Source organism: Nomascus leucogenys, chromosome 15 (genome assembly GCF_006542625.1).
Source record: "Nomascus leucogenys isolate Asia chromosome 15, Asia_NLE_v1, whole genome shotgun sequence".
NCBI classification, from domain to species: Eukaryota; Metazoa; Chordata; class Mammalia; order Primates; family Hylobatidae; genus Nomascus; species Nomascus leucogenys.
The window spans coordinates 62,622,643-62,640,824 of NC_044395.1; the positions used below are offsets into that span (position 1 = coordinate 62,622,643).

General features: G+C 39.1%; 1 protein-coding gene across 5 annotated transcripts in view; it reads left to right on the forward strand.

Moving 5' to 3' along the window:
- The window catches only part of C2CD3 (C2 domain containing 3 centriole elongation regulator), a 165,879-nt gene that overhangs the window by 79,892 nt on the left and 67,805 nt on the right, over positions 1-18,182 (forward strand). For all 5 annotated transcript variants that reach the window (XM_030829768.1, XM_030794500.1, XM_030794498.1 and 2 more), the window contains 6 exons: positions 1,990-2,170; positions 3,395-3,578; positions 4,805-4,977; positions 6,430-6,553; positions 11,474-11,742; positions 12,391-12,480. In XM_030829768.1, the coding sequence (XP_030685628.1) occupies positions 1,990-2,170; positions 3,395-3,578; positions 4,805-4,977; positions 6,430-6,553; positions 11,474-11,742; positions 12,391-12,480 (1,021 nt within the window). The remainder of the gene's footprint in view (positions 1-1,989; positions 2,171-3,394; positions 3,579-4,804; positions 4,978-6,429; positions 6,554-11,473; positions 11,743-12,390; positions 12,481-18,182) is intronic.

The window sequence follows — 18,182 nt, forward strand, 5'->3', positions numbered from 1 at the left end:
AGTTCAGTCTTTATTCCACTGTATCACATACTATTGTATCTTCTATTTGTTGTCTTTACTAGTACAGCCAAATCTCAGTATCCATACCATTTAAGTATGTTATATTCTTAAGTCTGAACCCAAATGACAAATTTAAATGTCTCTAGCAGGGAAAGAACTATTAGGACAATAACTTTTAGCAAGTTATGGTTTATTTGTATATTATGAACTCCAAATTTTTCTTAGTCATTTGTTAGATTTTTTTTTTTTTCGAGGTGAGGTCTTGCTCTGTTGCCCAGGCTGGAGTGCAATGGTGCCATCTCAGCTCACTACAACCTCCACCAACTGGGTTCAAGGGATTCTCCTGCCTCAGCCTCCCGGGTAGCTGGGATTACAGGCACCCACCACTGTGCCTGGTAACTTACATATTTTTAGTAGAGATGGGGTTTCACCATATTGCCCAGGCCAGGCTGGTCTCCAACTCCTAACCTCAAGTGATCCACCCACCTCGACCTCCCAGAGTTCTGGGATTACAGGCATGAACCACCACACCCAGCCAGTTATTTCTTAGATATTATTGTTTGTCTATAGATAATCATATTTTTCAAATTGAAAATTACATAAAAGCACAAATAAAGAAAAACCACATTAATATCCCCAAGTCTGTTTAGGTGTTATATGGCTGTCATCTTGCAGTGTAGACTCAGATTTTGTTAAATTCCATACTAAAAGTTAGAAAATGTTTCTCACTACATGCACAGAGGAAATCCTTGAAAGATTTACCTGTGGGATTAGATATCTATAAAAACAATTGTTTTTCCTCCTATACTCATGCCTCTCATCCAGTTCACCATTTGCAGAACTGAATATCAAATTGCTATGATACTATAAGGCCAAATTAAGTAGCTGTTGTGATTCTGAGAGATTTTTTTTCCCAATTTTTTTGCCCGAGGGAATCAAATTGCAAGTTTCCCGTTTTTCAAAGGAAAATTTTTGAGCAGGTATTGCTAAAATACGCTTTCAGATTTCAAAGCAGAGACCTAATACAGTCTCTGTTCTAGATTTTTTGGATTAGTAGTTAAAATGTTAAACACGTGTATATCATATAGTCTCAACTCTTATCTGAATGCTGAATTCCCCCTTTGAATTTTCCTGAATAATTCGTTCTCTAAGATCTGCTGTATAGAATAGGGATAAAGAACACTGGCTCTGGAGTCAGACTATGTTAAGTCTGAACCTGGTTCCACTGTTACTAGCTCTGCACGTTAAATCACCTAATAAAGGTGAGCTGTTTGGTATAGTGCCTGCTTCATAGTAAATCCTCAATAAATACATGATTATTTGTTGTTATTACCTTTAGTAACAGTGTCTTCACTACCTCCCGAAGTAGTCCTTACCATTATTGGACAGTCCTGGTGTTATCCCCAACTGATTTGGAAATAGTAATTAGTACCTGTTTGCTATTCTAAATGGCCAGGCTGAGGAGTCCTGCTGGAATCGTGGATGCCACTGTCTGCTGCAGGCTATTAGTTTTCCTTTTTTTCTTAAATTGTGATATTAGTTTGGTCTGGTGTTACCGTTCTTCCACTTCACTTCTCATTCCATTGCTATTCTAAATGTAGAATTTATTCTAAATTTATGATTTATTATTTTTCCTATGAAGGGAATAGCCTTCTATTCTTAGTATATTAAGAGCTTTTATCAGGAACAAATGTTGAATTTTATCAAATGCCTTTTCAGCATTTGTGTTAATCATTTTTATTGTTCCATTAATGCACTGAATTACATTTATGGATTTCCTAATATTAACCCAGTCTCATAGTCAAGAGTACATCCTGTTTAGCCTACTTACAGTGAGCAGTTGTGAGAGTTACAGTGAAAATTAAGTATCTATTTTAGTCAACTAATTATACTTCTCTCTTTATCTATACTCAGACTTCATAGAGAAGCAGAAATATTCTAAGCAAGTTACTCTTTAAAGCTCACCAGTGTTTCTGTTTCATTTAATAGGCAGAGGACCGAGGAAATGGACTGATGGAGCACTGCTTTGAGATCCATATAGAGATGGTTAAAGGGCTAGCCCCTCTTCAGGCAACAGTCTGGGGAGAAGCAGATTGTTATGTCCAGTACTACTTTCCAGTTCAACACTCGCAATCCAGTGTGCTGAAAGGACCTGAGTTCCTTGAAAATGGTAGGTTTAGATATTAGGCTTTCTTATTCTTATATGGTTCTTTTATTAGATTATACTTGTTTTTTTTTTCTGAGTGAATTTTGTGTTGTTGAATATTTCTAGTCTTACTGGGCAGTAAAACAGGAGATAGGCCAAGTTTTTTTTATTTTTTAACTATTTTTGTAGCTTTTTATTTTTATATAATTTCAAATTTACAAAATCCTGTAAAAATAGTACAAAGAACTTTGGTATACTCTTTACCTAGATCTACCAATTATTTGCATTTTGCCCCATTTTATATCCTTTACATGCCCACTTACTCTTACCTATACACATAGCATTGATTCTTATTCTTCGCAGTAGTTATGTTCTGTAAAGCCACCATGAACACTGAATTAAGGAATACTGAACTATTGCTCCTAAGGGAAATATGTACATATACATATCTCACATAGATCATTATCTTAACTCCTAAAACAACTCACCCTGGTAGACTCTGTTTTCTTTATTTTATGAAAGAAAAAATGAGATTCACAAGCATTAAGTGACTTGCTTGGGGCTGCCCCACTAACAAGTGCCAAGGTTGGGATTCAAACCCCATCCTACTGTACCCAGAGTGGAAGCTTCTCACTGCCCCCTACTGTCTCCATCTTCTGGTAGTCTCCGAGAGCTGAAACAAGAAGTCAAACTCGCTCACCTTGTTCTCACCTGGGAACAAACAGACCAGGTGACTCAAATTTTTTGCCATTCAGTGTATGTTCCAGAATGATTGCCAGAGTGCTGCCAGTGTTGATTTTGAGGTTCAAATAAGAGATTTGTATATACAGAATATATAAAGAACTCTTACAAATCAATCATTTCTTAAAAACCAATTAAAAAGTGGGCAAAGGATCTGAATAGACATTTCTTCAACGATATACAAATGGCTAATAAACACATGGAAAAATACTGAGCATCATTACTTATTTGGGAAATGCAAATCAAAACTACCAAGATACCATTTCATACTCGCTAAGGTGGCTATAATTTAAAAAAAAACAAAAAACCTAACAAGTGTTGGCACTTGTATGGCAATATATGAATTGTCCACCAGCAAGGTATCTTTTTCTTCTATATTATCATGGGACCTTAGGGAACCATAGCTACTAGGGAATTACTAAGTAATATTCACTGGAAGAACATGAAAGAAGAAAAAAACACTAAGTCATATGTTGGATTATTCTGAAATGCTTTTCTTTTCCAAAGGAATTACTCTGAAGCCCTTCAGAACTGCAACCACACTCTGTGTTCCGGATCCCATCTTTAATAGTGAACATCATCACTCTCTCCTGTTGCCAGCTGAAGTTCCAGTGCAAAGGCTCCTACTAAGTGCCTTCTCTGCACAGGGCCTCGTGCCTGGAGGTGGAGTCCAGTTTGAAATCTGGTGCAGGTACAGTGTGGAGACCCCAGTCCTATGCCTAGGAAGGAAGTGCACAATCATAAAGCATCCTACTCCTAACCAGCCTAGGTTGAATTATTGTAAGGAAGCTAAGCAGCCTCTTCTGCCCTGTTTTATATTATTTGGATTTGACAGTGACTCTTGTCCGGTTTTTACTGAAATCTGTTATTAGGATCTTATGAGCCATTGTATCTCATATTTCTAATCACTACTTACATTGAAAGTGAAAGTCTTATTTATTTTACCTCCTACTATGTATTAAACATATCAATCACCTTTTTTGTGCTTCCCTTACTGCCTTAGTTAGTTCAGGCCCTTTTCATATCTTGCCTAAATGACTGGTAGCCTCCTAACTGGCCTCCTACTTATAAACTCATTTCTTGTAACCTGTTCTTCCCACCACCAGAGGAACATTTATATTTATTTTATAAATATAATTTAATAATATAATTTATATATAACATATATAAATTATTATATTTGATTTATATTATAAAATATAAATCCACTCAATCTTACAGACATTGGTAGATTTCCAGGAAAATACTGGCATAAATAACAGATGTTCAACCCACCTCTTTACATCTGCACCACCGACAAACCAACTAAAGTGCTTAAGAGAGTATAAATATAAGAGGAAAGGAAACAGCATCAGGAACAGAACTAGGGATGAGTACCATCCACATGCAAGAACACTTTCCTAAATACAATTAATTGTCAGTCGAGTACAAAAAATATTTTTAAAACCACCTAGGTTTGAGTTACAACTTTGCGATCTAAGAATGGATTGTTTTGACATGAGAAGGAAATAGAGTAGGTACTGACAGATCCTCATTACCCTGGTAAATTAGAGGGGCTTCAGCATGAAGATGAGAGTAAGCCATGAAAGATATTGGGCCTACTCCACTTTGAACCACTTTTGCTGCTGCCAGATGGAAGCTTTCAGGAGTGGCCACCCCCGACAGGTTCAAGGCATGTACAGTTACCTCACAGAAAACTTGAGGGAAGCTGGGCTTTGTCCTGAACTCAGGGTATAATTTATGGAGTTCCTCCTCCACGTAATGAGTGGTAAATTTAGCCAGATACCATAGCTGCATACTACCAACACAGAACAATCAGGCACCAAAGATAACCAGGTAGTGAAGGCTGATCTGTGGGGCAGACTGAATCATTTATCGCCTAATTCTTCTGACAACTTGTGCTTTTGTGGTTTACAGATACTATTATCCTAATGTGAGAGACCAGAAGGTCGCCAAAGGAACCTTGCCATTATCAAGGATCTGTGCTATGGTAACCACCCAGCATTGTGAGGGTGTGGGAATACAGACCTTTAATCTCCCTTTAACCCCTAGGATTGAGAACAGGAAAGAATTGAGGAACCAGTCATCAGGTAATTGAAAACAAGATTGTCTTTTTCTTTCAAAATCAGTATACATAAAAATATATAAAAATAGCCGGGTGCAGTGGTTCACACCTGTAATCCCAGCACTTTGGGAGGCCAAGGCGGGCGGATCACCTGAGGTCAGGAGTTCGAGACCAGCCTGACCAACATGGAGAAATGCCATCTCTACTAAAAATACAAAAAAATTAGCCAGGCATGGTGGCCCATGCTTGTAATCCCAGCTACTTGGGAGGCTGAGGCAGGAGAATTGCTTGAACCCAGGAGGCAGAGGTTGTAGTGAGCCAAGATCAAGCCATTGTACTCCAGCCTGGGCAACAAAAGCGAAACTCTGTCTCAAAAAATATATATATATTATATATAAAAAATATACAGTAAACATAAACATCCCTTTTCTTTCTAAATTAGTGATTCTCCACATTTTGAGGGATTTGCCCTTTTGAGGATCTGATGAAAACTGTAAGACACCTTGTCTTGGAAAAATGAATATAGAATATACACTGCCAATTTTGTATACAATTCTAGAAAATTCATAGCTCCATGGAGTCTATATAAATGTTGCTTGTCTCATTTCACCTTTAACTTCAGCAAGCATTTTATAAGCCCTCATGCCATAAATTCTAAGCATTATATGGTACACTCAGAGAATTGTTATTCCAAGCCAACATCAGCAGATGGGGGATTGGTAGAAGATAGCATGAACCAGGAATTCACTGTAAGGGAGGAGAAGGCTAAGGTTTAAAGTTGGGAGAGGATTAATTCGAATTTGGAGATTTGAATGATATTACATCCTAATGCTTCCAGCAGGAAATGCCTCCAAATTTATCATCAGATAACAAAGTTTAGCCCCCTATATCAAGTTGCTGTACATGCTTGCTAAAGAGTATCTGCCAAAACAATAGGTTTTATGTCACTATAATTAAGATTGAATTGTTCCTCCTGACCCTCCCTGATCAGCTTATTCTGTTATTCCATAAAGCTCTCCCTGAAATGCGACAGTAGGATGATAGAGTTTTTATAAAAAGGTAGCATGAAAAGGATATTTCAGGTGGTGATGGTAGGACGGTGATAGAAGTATGTGAGGTGTGGAAACCTTTTGAAAGTTTAAAAAGAAAATGGCTAGAGCCCATCTCAATTCTATAAACATAATTGGGGTAAAAAAAATCTGGAGTTAAGTTCTGCCTTCAGTACTTGTGTAATCTTGGCAAGGAATTAAATCTCTGAACCATAATTTCTTGAATGTAAAGTAAATTAGTAACTTGTTAAACCTTTATTAACCCTAAAGAATAACAATGTGATTATGACAAGGACAGATTCTCTCATTGCCCTTATTGTTCGTTGTAGTGTTTAATCCTCTTCCATCCTTCCTGACCAAAACTTTGTGGTTTGGTGGAACAGAGATTCTTTTGACCAACCTTCTTTCCTTGTGTCCTCATTCTTCAGGTTTACTGGATGTGGGCCTAAGGTACAGGCGTAGTCCAAGAATAGCAGAGGGAGTTCTTGCTGCCCGAACTGTTTCCATCTCAGTCCAGATTATCAGAGCCTGTGGTCTGCAAGCAGCAGCCAAGTAAGTCCGCCTGAGACAAGCAATTCTCAAGCCTTTTACACTGCAGTCATTGTAAAATAATGCTCAGATATGCAAAACTTTCTTAGGTATAATTTCCAGTTCACTAACCACAACTCCTCTTTTTCTGTTAAGAAAGCATTTCAGAATATGAGTAAATCACTTGCAAAAGTTGCTATTTTAACTGTTATTAGCAACTTAGCTCCTTGACCTTGCCCAACAGTTTTATCCTGTGCCTTTCTTAACAACTTAGTCTTATGGCCATACCCTACACCATCAAACCATGCCATACCCAATCACTGCAACTCCTGTGTAATCTCACTTCTTTCCTTTCAGTCTCTGAGTACTACCTCCTATTTTTCCAGCTTGCACCCCTTTAGTCTGTTCTCAACATAGTAGCCAGTGAACCTATGAACACTTAAGTCTAGCTTTGTCGCCCAGGCTAGAGTGCAGTGGTGGGATCCTCATTACTGTGTTGGTCAGGCTGATCTCGGACTCCTGACCTCAAGTGATCCACCCACCTCAGCCTCCCAAAGTACTGGGATTACAGGCGTGAGCCACTGCGCCTGGCCTATGTTTGATCTTATTCAGAGTAAAAGCCAGAGCCCTTAAAATGGCTATGAGACCCCATATGATCTAAACCATGCCCCCCACCCCCCATCTATCTTGGTGATCTCATCTCCTGCTAGTCTCCCCTCTGCTTACTCCACTCCAGCCACGACCCCCTTGTTGCTTTTGAACACACCAAGTGTATTTTCCTCTCAAGGCCTTTGTCTTGCTGTTTTCTCTGCCTGGAACACTATTTCTGTAGAAAAACAGCACAGCCCTTTCCCTTACCTCCTTCAGGCCTTCACTCATACTTCTCTCTGCCTTGAATGTTCTTCTTCCTTTTGTCTACTTAACAAACTCCTATTTTCCTTCAAGACTTGGCAACATCTTTACAGTCTCTCTTTATTTCTTTGTACGTATAGGCAGAGTTGTTGGTTTTTCCTTTGTTAACACCTTGGTTGTAGCACATATTCTGTTTCAATTATTGGCATACATGCATTTTTCTCCCACTAGCCTGTGAGTTCCTCTAGTCAGAGATACTGCCTGAGCTCCTCTCCGTCCTTCTAACCTCCTAGCATAGTTCTAGCATATAACAGGCACCCAGTAAGAAAGAGAACTAGATCAGCCTCCTGCTTCAGACTGACACCCTTTGAACAAAGAAACAGACAAGTGCTCCCTAACTTTTTCCCTGTTGTAGCTGAGGGTCAAACTGTTCACCTATAACTTTATGGTCTCCAAATAAGAAATTGCATTATTGTGTGAGATCTGATGCTGCAGAGCTAAGATACTCAGTGTAGTTAATATTGTTCCTCAATAAATTCTCCACATAGACTCTTTCAGTTACTGCCCAAGAACATGTTAGTGTTAGTGAAGGTGATGTCAAGACAGGTTGGTTTTGGGTTTTGTTTTTATGTTTGTTTTGGTTTTTGGTGTGTTTTGTTTGTTTAATTTCAACTTTTTATTTTAGATACAGGTGTACATGTGCAGGTTTGTTATATGGGTATATCGCGTGATGCTAAGGTTTGGGGTACAGATCCGTCACTGAGACAGTAAAGCAGTTTTATAATCATACCACTTCCTTACATTAAAACTTGATGATTTCCCATTGTTGATAGCAGTGATCTCATAATTTTAATTATGCATTCCTATTAATAAAAAAAGTAGCATACCCTTTAAATATGTACATGTTTACTCATGTATAAATCATCTTCATGTACTGCTATACTCATATACAAAATATATTCTAAGATATACCATGGAATAGAAAAGCTTTAATATATGAGATAACCAATATAGTTTATCCTATGAACCTCCCAAGTTGTATACAGCCTTTAGGGATCATTGGTCCATATAATAAGGTCCAACTTCCTTAGCTTGGCATTCAAGCCCCTTCAAAATAAATCTGAGTCTTAAAAGAAGAATAGTAGTTATCAAGATACCCAAAAGGGGTGAAAATTATTTTGGTGAAAGAGAAGAACATGTGCAAAGTCGGGGAGGCGTGAAACTTGTGTTTTTGGAGTACCTCCTCAGTCTCAGATCCAGCCAACATCAGAATTCTTCAATATGGCATTAAATTAACTAGTATTTAATTGGCAGAGAAGGACTCAGAATTTAGATACTCAGTAGATCTCAGAGAGGGCAGATAATAGGTCAGAAACTCAGTAGTTGCTCTGTCTGAGGACTCATGAGGAAAGTCAGATTGGATGACAGGCAGTTTGTTCTAAATCTCCCATTTGGTCTGTGTCATATATTGAAGGAGGGAGAACAAGAAGCCAGGCCAGTTCTGACACAACACTCTTCTGGTAGGTTGGGAGAGGTTCACAGTATGTGAGACAATGCATGGTATAATGGAAACAGAACTGTTCTAGAAATCAGACACTATAGCTTCTAGTCTCACCTCCATCTCCTACTAGCTGTGTATGATTTTGGGCTGATTTCTTTACTTCCATGAGCTTCGGTTTCTTCATCTGAAATGGAAATTTTAAATACCTACCCTGATTTTATAAGGATTAGTGTAAAAATTAACAAATATGAAGTCATTTTATAAACTACAAACTATTGTACAAATATGCAGATTTTTCTGATTACTTCCACTTATATAGATAATTGTGACCTTCATTTGCCAGTAAAATCAGGGAAGTAAATTTTGCATTGCCTCTTACTGAAAAGAATTCTTGATGTTCTAAACTTACCCGTCTTGAATCCTTACACTGGCATCTAGATAGCAGGTGCTGTAAATTAGTCTTCTCTCATCGAGAAACACCAGCCTCCATCTTACCTGCCAGTGATCTTCCTGAAAATACATTGTTGGTGCCTATGTAAAGTAGGCACTTCTTATTGACTTGCTTCTTCTAACTCACCTGATCTTTAACTCAGAGTGAATAGAAACTTTCTTGGACATAGCCAGTAGTCTTTAAATGCCGTGAAGCTAAGGAATTGAGGCTACTTCACTACTATATATCCAGCTGAGCCCAAGGCATGACACACAGATCAGATACCCAGCAAATAATGACTGAATGAGTGAATTCAGACCAACTTGGGGCCCAAGCCTTTCTGCTATCTCACTGCCATCTCTGAAAGTTCCCTATTAAGAGTCCTTCACTGTCCAAATGCAAGTTCTCTCCTTTGTATATGTTATCTAATGTTATCTTTACAACACCCTATGATTATTTTATCCTCATTTGTTTTTTTTTTTTGAGATGGAGTTTCACTCTTGTCGCCCCGACTGGAGTGCAGTGGCGCAATCTCAGCTCACTGCAACCTCCGCCTCCTGGGTTCAAGCGATTCTCCTGCCTCAGCCTCCGAGTAGCTGGGATTACAGGCGCCTGCCACCACACCCGGCTAATTTTTTGTATTTTTAGTACAGATGGGGTTTCGTCATGTTGGGCAGGCTGGCCTCAAACTCCTGACCTCTGGTGATCTGCCCACCTCAGCCTCCCAAAGTGCTGGGATTACAGGCGTGAGCCACCCACCCAGCCTATCCTCATTTTTTAAGCTATTGCTAGCATCCAATTTATTTTCACCCCATTTTTCCTAGGCATAATATATACTTCACGGTATACTATTGTATGGATACACATTAATCTTCTGTTAATGATAAATCATCTATTAATGATCATTAATGATAATGAAAAGGAAAAAGTTTTTCTTTTTTTCTTAGAAATGAAATTGCAGTAAGCATCCAAGTATATAATATACATCTTTACTATTTATATACTATCTTATATTAACCTCATCTTAGTGAAGAGGAAACTGAGACTTAAAGGAGGTTGAATAACTTATCCAGAGTCACATGGTGAGTAAATGGTGGAGCCAGCATTCAAACCCAGATCTGTATAACTCCAAATTACCACTCTTTATGAAGTAGAGTAAGGTTTTAACAGGAGGGAACCCGTAAGTCTACTTTAGGGATACCAAGAAATGCTTCAAAAATAGGTGACTTCTTTGCCTAGATGTCAACTTTATCCCCTTGGGGAGTTCAGGGAAAGGGGGTTTGTCCCATACTGTAGCTACACACAAATGACTTGACTACTCTTTATGAGTGTCATTAAAGGCGTGTAGATTCCATTTGTACATCATGGAACATCTGTGCTGAGAAAGAGAAAAGCAGCCCCAGACTTCTGGGAATTGGGCTGACATTCATAGGTGGGCTTTGGTGTTTTCTTGTTGAGCATAAATAATCTTACAGAACGTCAGCATCAGACAAGATCACTGTATGACTATGATGAAGTGAGACAAAAACAAGACAGCTCCATCATCATGTCTAAGCACAGACCAAAACGAGGTCACTTATGCAAACCATAGAAACACCCAACATCCTCCTGTCTGGCTAAAATGAGTGACAGTTGCTGCTTCACCAGTTATAGCTTTAGCCTTACTCTTGTATTCCCTCCGTCTAGATAAGATTCTTTAAGGAAATCAATCCAGAGCAAAGCCCTGCTCCTTTAAGCCTTCACCCAAATCAGCTAACACAAGTCCAATGCTGATAAGCCCTTTCTGATACTTCTCACTGAGATGTACTGTGGTTCCCCATGGTGTATATTTTCCTTATTTGCAATGAGCAGTAAACCCAGCTTGTTCAACTAGAGTTGGTTCCTGTGGTCCTTGACTTAAGAGCATTGACAGGACAGTGGGTCATCCTCAGAGTCACTCTGATGGGCAGATGTTATCCCCCTCCACCCCCATATACATATGCCATGATATCTAGATTACTAAGAAAGCCCACTGTGACACTGCCAAATGCCTAGATAGAAAGCATATAGTTGGTTTTATTCTTGGTGGTCTCATAGAAGTAATGAAGTTATCTTCTAGGAAATCAAGCTGATTTCTAATATTACCATGGTATCTTCTCATTTCCACCCCTCTCCTCTACAGGGCTTTGGCTGAACAGGAACCCGCTCTACAGTTTAGTGCCACAGTCGGGGTCAATGCCTCTGTCACCACTCATCTCTCCTTCCTGCCCCAGAGAGAACAGCGCCGAACCCACCCTGTGGCCTGTTCCTTCTGCCCTGAGTTCTCCCATCATGTTGAGTTCACATGTAACTTGGTGACTCAGCACTGTAGTGGAGAGGCCTGTTTCCTAGCAGAGTTGTTGGAGTTTGCAGAAGTTGTTTTTGCTGTCTATCATGAAAATACCAAGTCAGGTGAGCACCATGTGACTTGTCACAATCAAAATTAACAGAGGCTGCATTTTGAATGGTATAGCCCTTCCTAGGAGATACATACTGAAGTATTTAGAGGTGAGGAGTCATAATCTCTGCAACTTATTTCTGAAAGATATAGCAAAAAATAAGGATATGTACTAAGTATGTAAGAGAAAGATAGTGCAGAGAGAAATAAAGCAAATGTGTCAGTGTTAATGGGTGTATCGAGATGAAGGGTATGTAGGAGTTCATTATTGTATTTTTGCAACTTTTCTGTATACCTGAATTTTTTTCAAAACATTTTTAATTTAAAAAATGGGCTGGGCACAGTGGCCCAAACCTGTAATCCCAGCACTTTGGGAGACCAAAGTGGGAGGATCGCTTGAGCCCAGGAGTTCGAGGTGCAGTGAGTTGTGATTGCACCACTGCATTCCAGCCTGGATGAGAGAGTGAGACCCTACCAAAAAAAAAAAAATTGAAGGCATTCAGGCTTTGATTGGGGCATGAACAAGAGCAAGATAATCTCTAATGCATTTTACAAAACTAAGATTTAGTGCATATAAGGGGAGGGTTGTGTGGATATACTGTAAACAAGCCCCTTGATGAGTAGACCATCAAATAATTTTTCTTTTTTGCTTGATTTAACAGCCAGTGATATAATCAGTATTGAGTCATGCAAAGAGTATCTGCTTGGAGTAGTAAAAGTTCCAACAAAAGAGCTGCTGATCAAGAGATCTGGTAAGGATCCTGGATTATCACTTTCTGATGCCACCCTTTCCCTTTCACTTCCCTACAAGAGGTCATCTTCTCTGTCTCTCTTGTAAGATATTCAAAAGAAAACACAACCCCTTAACACATGCTTCTGAACTGTCTCCAATACTTCAAATGTTTTCTTGAAACATTTTTTTTTTTTTTAGTTTAAAGATCTTAATTTATTTTATTTGCAATCGGGAATACTTCGTTTCATAAAATAAAATGTGTTCCAATGAGCTGAGCAGAAGAGGTTGATTTTATAGATGGAGAAGTCCTGAAGAAAGGGTAAACACAGACCAGGCACAGTGGCTCACGCCTGTAATCCCAGCACTTTGGGAAGCCAAGGCGGGCAGATCACCTGAGGTCAGGAGTTCGAGACCAGCCTGGCTAACATGGTGAAACCCCATTTCTTTTTTCTTTAATTTTTATTATTATACTTTAAGTTCTAGGGTACACGTGCACAACATGCAGGTTTGTTACATAGGTATACGTGTGCCATGTTGGTTTGCTGCACCCATTAACTCGTCATTTACATTAGGTATTTCTTCCAATGCTATCCCTCCCCCTGCCCCCCACCCCATGACAGGCCCTGGGGTGTAATGTTCGCCGCCCTGTGTCCAAGTGTTCTTATTGTTCAATTCCCACCTATGAGTAAGAACATGCAGTGTCTGGTTTTCTGTCCTTGTGATAGTTTGCTCAGAATGATGGTTTCCAGCTGCATCCATGTCCCTACAAAGGACATGAACTCATCCTTTTCTATGGCTGCATAGTATCCCATGGTGTATATGTGCCACATTTTCTTAATCCAGTCTATCATTGATGGACATTTGGGTTGGTTCCAAGTCTTTGCTATTGTGAATAGTGCCACAATAAACATGTGTCTTTATAGTAGCATGATTTGTAATCCTTTGGGTATATACCCAGTAATGGGATGGCTGGGTCACATGGTAATTCTAGTTCTAGATCCTTGAGGAATCGCTACAATGTCTTCCACAGTGGCTGAACTAGTCTACACTCCCACCAACAGTGTAAAAGTGTTCCTATTTCTCCACATCCTCTCCAGTACCTGTTGTTTCCTGACTTTTTAATGATTGCCATTGTAACTGGTGTGAGATGGTATCTCTTTGTGGTTTTGATTTGCATTTCTCTAATGACCAGTGATGATGAGCATTTTTTCATGTGTCTGTTGGCTGCATAAATGTCTTCTTTTGAGAAGTGTCTGTTCATATCCTTTGCCCACTTTTTGATGGGGTTATTTGTTTTTTTCTTGTAAATATGTTTAAGTTGTTTATAGATTCTGGATATTAGCCCTCTGTCAGATGGGTAGATTGCAAAAATTTTCTTCCATTCTGTAGGTTGCCTGTTCACTCTAATGGTAGGTTCTTTTGCTGTGCAGAAGCTCTTTAGTTTAGTTAGATCCCATTTGTCTATTTTGGCTTTTGTTGCCATTGCTTTTGGTGTTTTAGTCATGAAGTCCTTGCCCATGCCTAGGTCCTGAATGGTAATGCCTGTGTTTTCTTCTAGGGTTTTTATGGTTTCAGGTCTAACATTTAAGCCTTTAATCCATCTTGAATTAATTTTTGTATAAGGTGTAAGGAAGGTATCCAGTTTCAGCTTTCTACATATGGCTAGCCAGTTTTCCCAGCACCATTTATTAAATAGGGAATCCTTTCCCCATTTCTTGTTTTTGTTAGGTTTGTCAAAGATCAGATGGTTGTAGATGTGTGGTGTTACTTCTCAGGCCTCTGTTCTGTTCATTGGTCAATGTATCTGTTTTGGTACCAGTACCATGCTGTTTTGGTTACTGTAGCCTTGTAGTATAGTTTGAAGTCAGGTAGCGTGATGCCTCCAGCTTTGTTCTTTTTGCTTAGGATTGTCTTGGCAATGCAGGCTCTTTTTTTGGTTCCATATGAACTTCAAAGTAGTTTTTTCCAATTCCATGAAGAAAGTCATTGGTAGCTTGATGGGGATGGCATTGAATCTATAAATTACCTTGGGCAGTATGGCCATTTTCACAATATTGATTCTTCCTATCCATGAACATGGAATGTTCTTCCATTTGTTTGTGTCCTCTTTTATTTTGTTAAGCAGTGGTTTGTAGTTCTCCTTGAAGAGGTCCTTCACTTCCTTTGTAAGTTGGATTCCTAGATATTTTATTCCCTTTGCGGGAGGGACAGGGGGGCGAATCCAGCAACACATCAAAAAGCTTATCCACCACGATCAAGTCGGCTTCATCCCTGGGATGCAAGGCTGGTTCAACATATGCAAATCAATAAACATAATCCATCACATAAACAGAACCAATGACAAAAACCACATGATTATCTCAATAGATGCAGAAAAGGCCTTTGACAAAATTCAACAGCCCTTCATGCTAAAAACTCTCAATAAACTATTGATGGAACATATCTCATAATAATAAGAGCTATTTATGATAAACCCACAGTCAGTGGGGTGCAGTGGCTCACGCCTGTAATCCCAGCACTTTGGGAGGCCGAGGTGGGCGGATCACAAGGTCAGGAGATTGAGACCATCCTGGCTAACAAGGTGAAACCCCATCTCTACTAAAAATACAGAAAATTAGCCGGGCGTGGTAGCGGGCGCCTGTGGTCCCAGCTACTCCGGAGGCTGAGGCAGGAGAATGGCATGAACCCGGGAGGCAGAGCTTTCAGTGAGCCGAGATCACGCCACTGCACTCCAGCCTGGGCGACAGACCGAGACTCCGTCTCAAAAAAAAAAAAAAACAAAAAAAACCCACAGCCAATATCATGCTGAATGGGCAAGAACTGGAAGCATTCCCTTTGAAAACTGGCACAAGACAGGGATGCCCTCTCTCACCATTGCTATTCAACATAGTGTTGGAAGTTCTGGCCAGGGCAATCAGGCAAGAGAAAGAAAGAAAGGATATTCAATTAGGAAAAGAGGAAGTCAAATTGTCCCTGTTTGCAGATGACATGATTATATATTTAGAAAACCCCATCGTCTCAGCCCAAAATCTCCTTAAGCTGATAAGTAACTTCAGCAAAGTCTCAGCATACAAAATCAATGTGCAAAAATCACAAGCATTCCTATACACCAATAACAGACAAACAGAGAGCCAAATCATGAGTGAACTCCCCTTCTTTAAACATTTTAAGTCTTCTCCTAATCGTTCTGAAGGTCTTCTAATAAAACAAAGAAGCTCAAGACATTGTACTATCATCCTTCTCTAAGAAAGATGGTGATGATGATGATGATAATGATGAAGAAGAATATGGCAATATCCATTACATTATGTAGCACTTTGTAAAATATTTTCTCAGATCTTGTTTGAGCTTCATGATAACCCTGACAGGTAAGGATATAGGATCTTGTTATTTTCATTTGACAGATGAGAAAACTTAAAGAGATTAAGTGGTTTACCAAAACCACATACCTGGTGAGTGGCAGGACCTGAAATGAAATCCAGATTCACTCATTATTTTTCCGTATTTTTTCTCTCACTGAAGAAGGAATAAGGATATGGGATAAATGCTCCCCCAAAATAGACACAACCATCAAGGCAGTCTGGAAATACTGATCCCATCCTACTTACTAGTAGCTGGGTAACTTTGACCAAGTGACTTGACCTCTCTGAGCCCCCATTTTCTTATCTTGTGGGATGGATACAGTTAATCCTGACAAGTCTATAAGGTAGGAATTCATTAAATTGGTTATATAAAGGACCTGACATGTAGTAGGTGTTCAGTAAGTGTAGGTTTTCCTTCTGTTGCCCATCTTCCTGCCTAGGATTGTGTAATCTAGTTTGCAGAATTCTGTCACACATCTCCCAATTTTATTGTGAGTTAGTATTTGAGCACTACCCTAATAAACAGGTACTGTGTATGTGCCTGCCAGAGAGAAGTCTGCACAAGTTGATATGGGATTCAAATCTCCCTTCTGTCACTTACTGTTTGTGATCTAAAGAAAGTTACTTCATCTTTCAGATCCATGGTTTCCTCATCTGTAGAAATGGAAATAGTAAGATCTATTTCACAAGATTATTAAAGCATCTAATGAAATCTTACATGTGAAAGATCTTGGCACAGGGCTGGGCACGTAGGACACCTCAATTTCCTTCCTTCTATGACTTAGCTACAGTTTGTGAGAGAACAAGCACCATCTGGGAAATCACATCTCTGTGAATTAAAATTAACCCCTTGCTTATAAACGTTTTAGATAATTAAGGATATATCATTTGTCTTTGTTCTAAAGTGAGCACTCTATTTTGTTTTTTCCTACCTATAACCTCAATTATAGAATCGCAGAGCTAAAGTAACCATCTGATAATCTATGCAGTTCTTAAACACTGAAATGGCATGAAATTTTGTGTCTATATGTATTTGTTTATTTTGGGGGGCATAATAGCTTTCATTTGAGCCAAAAGGGTCTGTGACCAAAAAAATGTTAGGAACCATTAAGCTGTGGGGAAACATAATCTTAGAGCCAAAGCCCTAGGCTCTTAGGCTATCAAGCCAAAAAAGAGCCTTAGAGATCAAAATTTTCAGCCTCCTCATTTCACAGAGAAAAACTAAGAACACCCAGAAAAGTTAAATACCTGTCCAAAAGTCATAAAACCTTAAGTAATCTTCAGCAAATTAATCTCAATAAGCCTAAATCTTCTCATTTGTAAAATATACTTAGTAAAACGTTTCTCAGAAAATTGCTGTGAATATTATCATTCCACAATGTTTTATGTAATGCCAAAATCCAAAAGACCCTGAAAATAGACGTTTTTTAACTCATTGAGGAGCCAAATCTGACCTCAGATGATACGAGACTTAGGCAACTGCCTATTTATGTAAACTTTTATTAAAACACACTGTGCCCATTAATTTACATATTGTCTGTGGCCATTTTATTACCACAGTAGCCCAGTTGAGTAGCTGCAGTAGAGACCATATGGCCCACAAAGCCTAAAATATTTACTATCTGTGGGCCCTGATATATAATATTATATAATATTCAGTTTATGTACTCTATTACCTTTCTAAAACCTGAGAAATTCTAAATTCAGAAATAAATCTGGCCTTAAAGTTTTCAGATAAGATAGTGTGAACCTATACTAGGTGGAATGTAGACTTTAGAGCCAGCTAGACCTGGAGTCAAATTCTAGCTCTCTTACTTGGTAGCAGTAATAAGTTAGACAGGTCTCTGAGCTTCCACTTTCTCATCTGTAAAATAAGGATTATTATCCCATTTAGTCCTCAAAATTTCTCAGGGTTATCAGAGGAATTAAATGAAATAATATCTATAAAGGGCTAGCAGAATTTCTGACACATACTAGATATTTAATAAAGAGTAGTTTTGGGCCAGGTGCAGTGGCTCACTCCTGTAATCCCAAAACCTTGGGAAGCCAAGGTGCAAGTATCACTTCAGGCCATGAGTTCAAGACCAGCCTAGGTATCACAACACGACCCTATCTCTACAAAAAACAAACAAACAAACCCACAAACCTTTTCTTGGAAAATGGCCAGGCGTGGTAGCACACGCATATAGTCCTATATTCTCAGGAGGCTGAGGCAGGAGAATGACTTGAGCCCAGGAGTTCAAAGTTACAGGTGACACTGCACTGCAGCCTGGGCAATAGAGAAAGATTTTGAAATCTAGCACCTGGTCCTTGGTATGTGTTCTCTAAGTGCCGATTCCCTTGGTAGAAGACTTGGGTC